This window comes from Mauremys reevesii, linkage group 8 (genome assembly GCF_016161935.1).
Source record: "Mauremys reevesii isolate NIE-2019 linkage group 8, ASM1616193v1, whole genome shotgun sequence".
In the NCBI taxonomy this organism is placed as follows: Eukaryota; Metazoa; Chordata; order Testudines; family Geoemydidae; genus Mauremys; species Mauremys reevesii.
The window spans coordinates 104,291,618-104,303,839 of NC_052630.1; the positions used below are offsets into that span (position 1 = coordinate 104,291,618).

A 12,222-nucleotide genomic window follows, 5' to 3' on the forward strand; every position below is an offset into this window, starting at 1 on the left:
AGGGTTGTGGCCGGCGTTTGTAACAGAGCGCTGCTGGCCAGGAGTGGGGCCGTCCCTCGGACGAGAGCGCTCAGCGGCAGGGCTGGGAAAGGGACGGGCGTTCTTGCTCGGCCGGGGATAAAGGGAGGTGGTGGGGGCACCTCCTTCGAGGGGGCTAACGTGGGTGCATTGGGGAGATTCACCGAGGCAGCGAATGCCGAATGCAGAGGACTCAAGGGGCTCGCGCTGGCAAGCTGCTCCTGCTGCAAGCCCAGGCTCCGAAGCCAGCCCAGGGCCTGCTGCACTGAGGCCGGGGGCGGGGAAGGGGAATGGCTGGATCAAATCCTTGTGTTGTGTAACCACTGCAGAAGCACAGCAGATGTGCCAGGCAAAGCGGAGCGCGGCGTTAACCCTTTCCTGGTGAGCAGGAGGCCGCTTTCCTCCTAGCAAACGGGAGCCACCCACGCTGCTGCGGGTGAAGGTGCTGTCAAGGGGACCTGGATCCCTGCTGTCTCTAAGCGACCAGCTGTGACCCAAAGGGATCGCCCGGCAATGTGGTCTGCCCTGGGCTAGGTTTAAATGCCAGTGACCCGCAGTCGTGCAAGGAGGAGAATAGGGGGCAAACGGAGGGGTGTGTTCACCTGCAGGTTTTGGGTGTGGGGGGGTTGCGGGCCCTTGGAAGAGGGGTGGATCTGGTGCTGGAAAGCAGCGAGGAGAGCCGGGGGGTATTGTAATGCAGCAGCATCTCTCTGTGACTCTCCCCTGCAGTCCCCCCGTTGCTGAGGCATCTATCTAGTGGTCTCTCTACGGCACTGCCCCGACCCTTGTAACTGACTGCTGACCAGCGGATGCCCGCGTGGCAGGTGTCCCGGGCGGGAACGGTCCCATTCCCTTGGGACATGCGTCACTGCCCCCTCCCCAGCCCACCTCCCGCAGGAGGGGCTCGCCAGCGCTCAGCCGAGGGAGACGCCCCGCCCCAGAGAACAGCGCCCCGGAGGACGTGGGCGCTCTGAGCTCCCCTCACCGCGTCCCGCGGGCAGGGCTGCCGGCTCAGTCGGAGTCTCTTCAGCACCTCTCTGTGCAGCCGCAAAGGGCGTCGCTTCGGAAGGGCCACCCCAGGGGCTGAGTGAGCTGCTGACTCTGCTCGGTGGCTGCCTGGCGGTGCTGCCGCTCGACCAGCGAGCTTCTCACGGATTCATGTCACGTAGCCTGAGCAGCTGCCTCCGTTCTCCACCGTTTGCAGGGGCTAAGGGGCAGGCTGGTGCCAAGGAAGGATTCGTTCCGAGTGGGGAGGGTTGGTCCCAAGCCCCTAACACGGACTCCACTTTTGAACCCCCCAAAGTTCACAGGTGCTGCTTGGAGCTGCAGTTTGGCCTTTGGCATATTGTGGTGCTGATCTAAAGGCCTTTGAAGCCGGCGGAAAGGATCTGATTGACCTCCACGTGCTTTGGGCCAGGCCCCAGAAACATGCTAGGAGCCGCTTCCAACCTCCCCTGGGGATCTAGGTTCATATTTCAGTCCAGGGTCTGAGCCCATCTCTGATCACCAGGCGCCATTGCCAGCAAGGGGTGAACTTGGCTAAATGGAGGCTGTGATTAAAAGAAATACCCCGGCCGTCTTGCCAAGAGCCACACTCCTCTCTGTTCTTTACTGCCAGCTCTGAGCTGCGGGGCTCTGCACCCCCTCTGCTCTTTCTAGAAGAGAAGGGGAGAGATTAGGCCAGTTTCTTCAGGCCTGGCCGAGTTTCTGCAGCTGGGAACGGGCCAGGCTCCAGGGCAAGGGATGACATGGGTGGGGAACAGAGAGGATTAGCAGCAGCTGTGGGCAAATGGGAGCTCAATGGTTGTCAGGGGGCTTCCCAGGGTCCCAGTGGACAGGCTGGGCCTGGGCTGCGACCCGGAGCCCCTCAAAGGCAGCAGCAATCTCCCTATTGACCCCGGGGGGCGAGGGGGGCTTTGGATCAGGCCCTGGCCAAGCAACGGCTTCTCTTTTGGCTTCCACACACCCGCACTGAGGTGCTAGGCAGGGCCGGGCCGGGGGCCGCACACCTGGGAAGTTTGGGGTGTTCCGAACCTGGGTACAGATCTGAATTTCGCAGCCGGGGCCCATCTCCGGCTCTAGTGTGTGGGGCGGGAATAGGAGAAGTTAAGTGCCGGGTGGGCAGCGGGATACCGCTGGCAGAATGTGAAGAACAACTACGTGTTGTTACCTGCCCCTGCCCTGCTTTGGAGGTTATGTCACGTGGGACGTGGGAAATGTAATTTCCAGCCAATGAGTGATGGAGGCCAGTGCAGATTTCAGCGGGTGGTGGATGATGCTGACCTAGGAGGGATTATGAACAGCAGAGCGGCGAGGTTGCACCTGGCAGGTATCCCGGGAAGCTTAGATGGCAGGGCAGATCCCACTGAGATTAGCAGCACATCCCTACGCTGGGAGGCAGTAATGATGCCGCCAGAGGATTGCAGCGGATACTGAATAGGATGTGAAGCATTTACAGAGGGGATCCTTTGCAAGACAATGGGCCAGATCCTCAGCTGATGTAACTCCATCAATGACACTGGAACTGGGCAGATTTACCCCAGCAGAGGGTCTGGCCCAGAGAGAGCAATGAACGTTGCTCTTACACGGCTTTAGTGAGATGTGGCCTGATTGCACTGCATTGGCCTGGTGTCAGTCAGGAGTCACTCCACGTGTTTCTGGAGTTAGATTGGTGCAAAAACCAGTGTGAGGTCACAGAGCCCCCCCCCCCCCAGCCGTTTTCAGGCCATTGGTCATGGGAGGTGTTAAGGGCAGAGGACGTCAGGGAGACAGAACGAGGATGCTGATGGGAACAGAAGGCGGGAGAGAAGGGCAGAGTCAGTAGCAGTTTACTTTACTTTGCATTTAATTGTGAAATGTAGCAATGTCCTTTATGCAAAATCGTATTTCCCCCCCTCTCAGAAGTGAGCCATTTGCAGAGTAAAACGGGCTAGTTCGGGGTGGGGAAAGGGTAGAAGTATTACATGAAAGAGGGTAAAATGAAGCCTATCTTGGAACACCAACGGAGGGGGGAATCTGTGTGTGTGTGACACGAATACCCGGTTTTTCAAAACCTCCCAATAACGCAGTACTGTTCACGCGCAAAGTCATCCAGACTGGAACAGCGACGATCTTGTCAGAGCCCTGTCACGTGCCACATCACATCAGCCTGATCTGACACCTCTGCTACTCAGCCGCCTTTTCAGAGCGAGCCGGGGAACACAGAGGAGGCTGCAGAACAGCCGATGAAGTAAGTCCTGCTTCTGACTGGATGGAGTTGTCAAGGCACAGTGCATGTGGGCCTGTCTCCCTCTGGTGCCCAACCCCAGGAACTACGACAGCCGGCTTCTCACAGCTAAAGCAGCTCCTGTAGAGGAGGGACTTTTGCCTTTGGTGCTGAAGGTCGTGGGTTCGATCCCACTGGATGACCACGGCACCCGCTTGGTTGTGGTCACAGGTCACTGTGGAAGGCCCTGGCATGGGATTGCAGAACATTCCTGCGTCTGGTCTGGGCTGCAGTGAACACCTGCAGGGTTGTGGCGTTGCAGGGTGTACAATGATCATTGCAACGTCCTCGTATAAATGCCCAAGCATGACCTCTATGTAATGTAGCTCCCGTTCGTCACCTCTCGCCAAAGCTTAAACGCTTTCGTGTCCAACACCATTCCTATGAGCCTGGTGAATCCAGCAACGATTCTTGCCTCTTCCCACAGTCTGGTTCTTTACCAGGCAAACTAGGGGGTGCGTTTGCAATGCATAGCAGCCTGCTCTCTCCAGGACACCCAGTTCCGCACCGAAGAAGATGGCTGGTTCCTCCCATGGGAGGGGGATCGAGTCTTTGTGGGCACGACAGACAGCGCTGAGAGAAACGCTGGGGGTTGGACTAGATGACCTCCTGAGGTCCCTTAGAAACAGAAGAGACGGGGGACTCACTCCCCCATCTGCTTAGAAAGTGGTGGGACCCAGCACGGATTTTGTTATTTCTGGCCTAGCTATTAACTGGCTGCGAAGGAAAATTTAAAGGGGTGTCAGAACTATCCACTTAGTGTTCACTTCACTAAATAAACCACACGCACTGCAGCTGTCTATGGACTGAGCTCTGGGCTAGCAGGTTTCTGTACAATCTGCACCATCTTGCCATGGCACCTACTCTCAGCAGCCCATAGCAGGATGGCCGTTACTCACCGAACCGTGTCCATGCTGGGCTGACCCTGGCCCAGCCCCAGGGATCTTTTCTTTTCCCCGATCTCACGTGTTCGTTGTGGCAGGGGGGTTGGGATGTTGCGAGAGGCCAATCGGATTGGGAAAGGGGGACGGAGCCTCTTCTGGGAACACCAGCTACCCCACCACAACTGCCACCTTTCGTTTGGACCGGAATTCTCAATGGAGCGGCCCCGGCAGAGCACCTTGCCCAGCATCTCAACCCCATAAGAACATAAGAACGGCCGTACCGGGTCAGACCAAAGGCCCATCTAGCCCAGTCTCCTGTCTACCGACCGTGGCCAGTGCCAGGTGCCCCAGAGGGAATGAACAGATCAGAGAATCATCCAGTGATGATTAACTTGCTTGAACTTTGCTCCCAGGTTTGCTAGCCCCATCCCTATGTCTACACTTCACACTAAGCCCAAGCTCTGACTCAGGTTTGAGCCCACACCGTGTCCATCCCCCGCCCCCCGCGTCTGTCCACACACAAATCAGCCTAAATCGGGTCAGCAAGCACCCAGGACCTGGGCCCTAGAACCACTGCGACTCCGATCCACGCCGTGTCATTTTGCAGTGTGGACGCAGCTCAAGCTGCACACCCGAGTCAGAAGATCTGCATAGTGCAATGTGGATGCATTGGCATGGCTGGGAGAGCTGGGTCCTCTCGCTGGAAGCCCAGGCTTACCATGCAGTGGGGATGTTCACACATGGGCTTGGAAACACTCAGTCCCCTGCAAAATGCAGTCTCAGAAGTGACTTGCCCTGGAGCAGAGCAGAGGAATTGAATCCGGATCTCCTGAGTCCCAGCCCAGCACTTTACCCACAGCCTCCTTCTTCCTGCTTGCTCCGTCCTCTGGAGACCTGCCCCAGGCCAGGCCCCCGCAGACTTTGGTTTCCAGCACTTGGATGGCTGAGGGTTGCCACAGCCTCTGTGCTGCCTGTTCCTGCTCTTTCCTTCCATTGCCCTCTGCAGGATTCGTGTGCGTGGCTGAGCTGGGATGCCCTCTGGACAAGTGGCACCCTCGAGGGTGCAGCCTGGGGCATTTCACCCTGGGTGTTGGATGCGGATGGTTCCCCCACCCCATCCCCCCAATATAAATGAGGAACGTGATTGACAAGCCTGAGTCTGTGGCTCTTAAATCGGACAGGGGCTTTGAGAATGCTGCTCAATTCCCCACACTCACCCAGCCCCGTATGCCTGGAGGATTTCCAAGGCTTTGACTGCGCAGCTAGGAGCCGGGCACCGGGCATGTGACCCGTGCCAGAGCAGGGCTGAATGACTGGCCCCTCAGCACCCGATGAGTCAGTGGCACAGCTAGAAGTGTGACCCCCCCCCAGACCCCTGCCCACTAGCTCACGAACGCAGAGGATCCAATGCACGGAGGTGTAGTGTCATCACAGCCGCGACCTGCCATATCAGCTCTGCTTGCAACTAAGTAATCGTCGCTCTAAACTCAAGTTCTCCTGCTGCGCATCCCTGGGCCTCTTGAGCTAAAGGAGGATCGCTGTGAGCGGTACAGGGCCAATGGCACACAGGTGAGCTGTTCTCATGTCATCCATCAGAGGGCAGGGCAGCATACACCTACTGCCCAAGTAGGTTATATCGCTCTATGTATCACTGTTTGGCCATCCATCCTGTGTGATCAGCACAGGCTAATAAATCTGGTGAGTAAGTAGCTGAAACAGCAATGGGAGGTGGGTGCTTAGAAAACTGTCATGGTCAAAGAGACCCCCACCCCCCTCCCCACCCCACTCCAAAGCCAGTAGAGAACAGTCACAGCTGGGTCGCTGTTCAGACCCTGGCTGGCTGCTTGAGACAGATCTCCTGGCCACGCATCTGGACATGGAAAAGAAACAGATGAGCCGGAAGAGCTCTCGGCCTCATTACGCTGCTTCCCCTGAAGGATTCGCTGAAGAGCCCGTGAACAATCTAAGCTCATCCCCTCTGGCAGCTTGGGTAGGTTCACAGCCTGCTGCCTGTCACAATAAATCTGAAGGGAGGCAGTGGAACGCAAGGGCCTTGGAGTCCGCCTCTGCGGAAAGGCCCTGCCAGAGCAAAACTGCCAACCCCGTGCTTTTTGGGTGGTGCTTTTCAATTCTTCCATGAAGGGGACTTTGGCCTCGCCTGCCTTTGTCATGTGCACATCCCCTGTTGTTCGCTCCATCCACCCCCATGTACTCCATGCATCTATCGACCCAGCTGTCTGTGCATCCCCATGCCTGCCTGTCTGTGTGCCTGTCCACATCTATGGCCCTCATCACCAGAGTTCATCGGAGTGCCACAACTATCATAAGGCAGGAGAGAAGAAATCCTCAGCTGACAGGGAAAAAAACGAAATAGCAGGGGGCTGAGGCGTTCCCATGATGCAAGTTCCTGCTTTGTTCATGCTGGGCTTTCCTGCATGAATGGAAACCAAAATCTGAACAGAACGTCTTTTAAAATAAAAGATCCAGTTGAAATTAACAGGCGTGCACCTACGGCCAGATTTTAAAAGAAAATTCAATTATAAAAAGTAAAAATCTGGCCTGCCTAGCTGGAAGCTGAGCTCTTCTAGAGAGAGAGAGAGAGAGAGAGAGTGTGTGTGTGTGTGTGTCCCCTCCGCCAGCCTATATGAAGCAGGGGGTCAGATTGGATGATCATAGTGCTCCCTACTGACTTTGAAACGTGTGACTCTCTGAGACCAGTAGATCGGGGCGGGGTGGGGTGATTGGCAGACCCTGTGATACTATAGGGCTGAATATGATGGGGCTTTGGGTGGAATGCAGTGGAGTTTGCAGGTCCGTTTACAGCCTCCCCTGTCAGACTGCTGGGTGCTATTGAACTGATTGCCAGTGCAATTGCTGTCATGGTACCTAGAGCTTTGGGGTTGTGCTTTGTAAATGGAAAAACTGTGTAAAATCGGAGGGGAAGAAGCCTCTCCCACCTAGCTAATTACATAGCCGTGGCCTGGAGGATCGTGGAGAGTCAGAACATTGGGCTGAAACCCCTGGCTCTCCGGAGACATGTCAAAGGGTCTTTAATGCGGAGAGTCCTTAGAGAAGCTTAATTACATATCCTGCCTGGAAAGTGAAACACCTGGCAGCGTGACACTCCCAAACACCACGCTGGGGGATTCATTCAGGGAGAAGAACGTCACCAACCGTATCCTCAGAACTAACCCCTCCAGCCCTGCCTTGCTCATTATTAACTGGTGCCTCATTGCAAACCATAACCACGCGCCGGCACAACAGATGGTTTGGTCACAAGGAATAAACGGCTCTCGCTGAGTCAGTGCAGCTTAGCTGAATCATTCCAGTTGAGGACCTGGCCCATAGTTCTTTCCTGCATTGGGCGCCGGGGGTGCGCTTGGCAGAACATCTAGAAGAAGACACGTTCCCTGTAAACAGGAGCTCGCAAGCAAACTAGAGCAACAAACCAGGGGCTTACACAGTGCACCCAATGACCAGGTGCAGGCATCATGCAGATTTTAGGATGAGAGGCTCCCTGCATAACAAATATAAACAAACAAACCCCAAGGCAAAGCTACAACTAGCCTGCAGGCCTGGTGGCGGTGAGGAACGTTCGCAATACCACAGCTCCAGCACGGCTGCTGGGAAATTGACATCGGTACCAAGGTGTAAGTAGCGTGCGTGAGGGGGGCAGGCCTTCCGTTCCCTGTGAATGGAAGGGGAGGTGCCCTGCTGCTGGTCTATTCCCGTTTAATTCCGATTTTGAAGTTGCTGTGCGGGAGGGCAGAGGAAATAATACGTTAATATTCAGGGTCCATCACGCGCCATCAAAACAGCAGTAATCCTGGCTGCCCTAAGGGCAGTTTGAGCAAGTGGGGAAGAGTCCTTACCCGAATGGGGAACCAAAGTTATTGCTAGCACTTGGGCGGCTGCTGGGGGAAAATGTCCATTAACATTTGTTAGAACATAAGAACAGCCAGACTGGGTCAGACCAAAGGTCCATCCAGCCCAGTATCCTGTCTTCCGGCAGTGGCCAATGCCAGGTGCCCCAGAGGGAATGAACAGAGCAGGGAATCATCAAGTGATCCACCCCCTGTCGTCCATTCCCAGCTTCTGGCTAACAGAGGCTGGGGAATTCAAAGGAATTTGCTTTGGTTGTGGCTTGGGCTGTTCTTAAAACAGATCCCAGCATAGCTGTGTCCATCAGGGGTGTGAAAAAACAGACACCCCAGTGTAGACACAGTTGCACCAACAGAAGAGTGCTTCTGTCGGCAAAGCTAACATTGTTTGGGGAGGTGGTGTTTCTCCTCCGTCAGGAAAACTCCTGTCGGCGTACGCTGTGGTTACAATGGAGCTATGCATAGCTATGCTGACGTGGTCTCTCTAGTGTAGACAGAGCCTGTGTTCCCATGCCGCATACTGCGAATGTGTCCCTGTCCTGTGGTTAGAATGGGACTCTTAGGAGCTGCTCTCAGAGAGGAAATTCAAATTCCCCTGTACCAGCAGTAACGCTGGAAACCTGATCCTGTGACTTAGAGCCCTCCAGCCATGAAACAGACAGAGACCACGTGACCCCCGTGCCCAATCACAACAGCTTGCATGTTTGAATAACGAGCCTGGAATTAACTGGAGCAAGTCCCCGGAGATTGGCTTCAAATGATGAATCTGAGACAATCTGTTTGTTTGCGCACAATTAGCAAAGTGGGAAAGAGGAGAAATCCATCTAATAAATGATTATTTGCAAATTATATGCTTGGCTCATTATCACCCCCTACTTTCCAGGCACTGGCCCATCAGAGAGATTGAATGTGCTATTTAACTGCGCCACAGCTGCCGGCCAGCCAATCTGCCTTGTTGACAAGCGCTGAGATCCACTCTGCTAAATCATCTTTATTTGTCTCTCATCTGTCTCTCTAACAGGACCCGCTGGGCAGGCCGAGGTTGCAGAGTTAAGGCTCCCCGAACAAGCACCTCTGATTGTAGTGAGACTCATTGAAGCTTTGGAAAAACAAGGTACGTCAGGCGTATGTTTCCTTGGCCACCTCCTCACATTTCTTCCAGTTGGGACAAATACATGCATTGGGCACGCGTATTCCATGTGTCATATGCACACTCCTTTCCTGCTGACGCAGCATGATGGACAGTCAGAAACAGGCCCCGTCCACACCGGGGACCAAAATCTAGATTTACACCAGTGCGCCTCCACTGACTTTAATGGAGCTATTTCAGACCTATGCCGGAGTGAGAGCAGGATTTGACTCCACGTGGTTGAAACCTTTTAAACAAGGCTCCAGCCTGACAGTGGCACAGACTGCAACCGTCCCTAGCACCACTCTGAAATATGCAGCAACCACCTGCACAAGCCGTGCTGTTGAATCTCGAGGATGGATTACCTATGGGGTAGCATTATCTAAAGTGAAACCAACAAAAGCCTGTCTGCTCCGGACATGGAAAACTGTGCTACATGCCAGCTAGGGTCCCCCCCTCTGTGTCCGATCCACGGCAGAGATGGGTCCGTTACAACTCCAGGCTTGCCAGCTTGCCTATTCGGCTCAGATCTCCAGTTCAGTCCCTATCATCGCTCGAGATGGGGGCTGCCGTATTTGCCCCAGCCATGCTAGGCATCGGTTGCGATTCTAGTTCTTGATGTCTGTCGATGAGCAGAGGTCGTTTGCTGTCATGGTTCAACCAGGGCCCTGTTCTGCCTGGGGCTTGGCAGTTGGTGCAGCAACCAGAGCAAGCCCCGCATGCAGACAGTTTACACTGCGGGAGTTTAGCACAGGGCTCAGCTGGTTCAGAGCATGGCTGTCACTGACTGCAGAATGGGGATTCATCCCCAAGCGGAGACAGGGCTGTTGACACCACATTGATGGTGGAGGGTAAGAACATGAGCCTCGTTCTCTGCACCCAGGGAACATCAGCCCCTTTGCAGCTCTCCGTTGGTCTCCTCTGAAGCTGCATGTTACATATTGCTCCATAATAGCAGAGCTGAGAGAATAATTGCACAAGAAACCAGCAAAGTGAGGCTCAGACGCTGTTAGGACTCTGGCAAGCTGTGCAACTCATAGCATTGCAAAGGGCTTTACTTCTCCGTGGCTGGGGAAGAGAGAGGCCTGTGGACTCTCGTTGCAGCAGGGAGTGCATATAAAGGGAATGCGGAGTCTCTGAACATCCATCCCCTTCTTGGAAAAGTCTAGGGCTGGCGAGTAATTTTCCATCAAAATTGTTGTTCAGTGGAAACGTTTTTTGGTCTAAATGACAGTTTTCACAAAAAGTAACTGAAATATTTTGATGCCGATATCTTGCCCCAGTGTCTTATGGGAGTTGTAGTTCAATGAGTTTCCATTCCCCTCCCTTGGGATACTCAGCTGGACTACATCCCCCATAATACACCATGCGCAAGGTCTCCCATGATGCTACCACCTCCCCTCACCATGAGAAGAAACTGTGGTGCATCATGGGAGAGGTAGTGCAATCAAGGTGCCCAGTCAATAGAGGAGGATGGGAGCAGGAGTCACCCAAAATGTTACTCCCCTGAGGCATTGCAGCAGGATTTCCAAATCAAAATATTTTAGTTTTTTAATTTTTTCTAACTGTAAAATCAAACTTTTCTTTGAAAAATTTTGACAAATTATTTTTTTCATCAACATTTTCTGTGGGTAAAACCCCATTTTCAGACCAACTCTAGTGACGTCCCAATTGCTCTGTTGAAAGGGAGCTTGGGTGAGGTCGGAGAAGGGCTACAGCTTGATGGATTGTCCTCTTAACATGGATATAATTTGTCATTTTGAATTTTTGTAATTAATTTTTTTAATCAAAAAGGCCATTTTTATTCAAAAAACCATTTTTGCCAAAAAGAAGTTTTTTTGTATTTTTCTGGGTTTTTTAATGAAATCTGAAGACAAAAAATGTTCAGATTTTGACTTTCCCTTTTTTCCCTCTTTATCGGTGGTAAAATGAAAAAAAAAAAAAAGGATATTGGGAAAAGGAAAGAAATGGGGGAAAGCCCCAAAACCTGAAAGTCTGAAGTATCTTTGTGTGTGTGTGTGTGTGTGTGTGTAAATTTGTGAATAAGCAAAAAGGAAAAGTAACTTTTAGCTTTCCATATTTTTCATTGCAAAAAAAAAATCTTTCCCATTGTTTATCCAGCTCTAGATCTAACTTTAGTAACAGGAAGGGAGACACTCACAGGCAGGGTGACCAGATGTCCCGATTTTATAGGGACAGACCCAATTTTTGGGTCTCTTTCTTATATAGGCTCCTATTACCCCCCCCCCACCCCCTGTCCCAATTTTTCACATTTGCTGCCTTGTCACCCTACTCATAGGCACCTAACATATCCGAACTGGCCAGCTCTATAGGCGTTGGCTTGGGTCATAGAAACATCCGCGTGTATGCCACCACACTGCAGTTTGGGGGGTGGGGGGTGTCCCTGCTCTGTCACTCCCAGCTCTATGCTAGTATAGCTCCACTGAGTTGTGAGGAATCACCCCCTGAATTTTCAGCTCTTCTGGTTGCAAAGAGAACCATCCCAACATGAATGGAATGCAAAGCGATGCAGTGCCTGAGACAGCCAGAAACTGAATATCAGAGAGATGTGAAATTTGTCCCCTTCATTCTCTATGAGACGTCAGCTCTGCAAACTGAAACAAAATCAGTGTCAACCTAGCTAATATTTTCCAGGGCCCTTGTATGGCTGCACTTCCTCATGCACACCGACCTCTCCCCTGGACCTGTAACAAAGCTGTAGTCACTTTACGTTTGCCGCTGTGCTCTAGAATGCCTTTGCCACTCAGAAATTCCTGGTGATAATGGGGCTAGAACTCAGATCTTCTTTTCTTTCCCTAGTTCTCAGGCCCGTATCCCATGTAGCAGTCTGAGGCTTATGATTAGAGCTCCGAGAAATTTTTTTGCACAAAACTTTCTGGCAAAAAACACAGATTCAGCTACATTGGCATATTAGGCAAATGTGAGTCAATTTTGCAAAATTCTTTCAGTAAAAATAATTAAAATTGTAACAAATAAAAAAAATTGAAATGTTCTACTTTCAAAATGAAACATTTTGATTTTTCA

General features: G+C 52.7%; 1 protein-coding gene across 2 annotated transcripts in view; it reads left to right on the top strand.

Annotated features, from left to right (window-relative positions):
• LOC120370714 (phosphatidylinositol 3-kinase regulatory subunit gamma) overlaps positions 1-12,222 on the top strand; it is a 393,090-nt gene that overhangs the window by 115,412 nt on the left and 265,456 nt on the right. For both annotated transcript variants that reach the window (XM_039485801.1, XM_039485802.1), the window contains exon 4: positions 9,070-9,162. In XM_039485801.1, the coding sequence (XP_039341735.1) occupies positions 9,070-9,162 (93 nt within the window). The remainder of the gene's footprint in view (positions 1-9,069; positions 9,163-12,222) is intronic.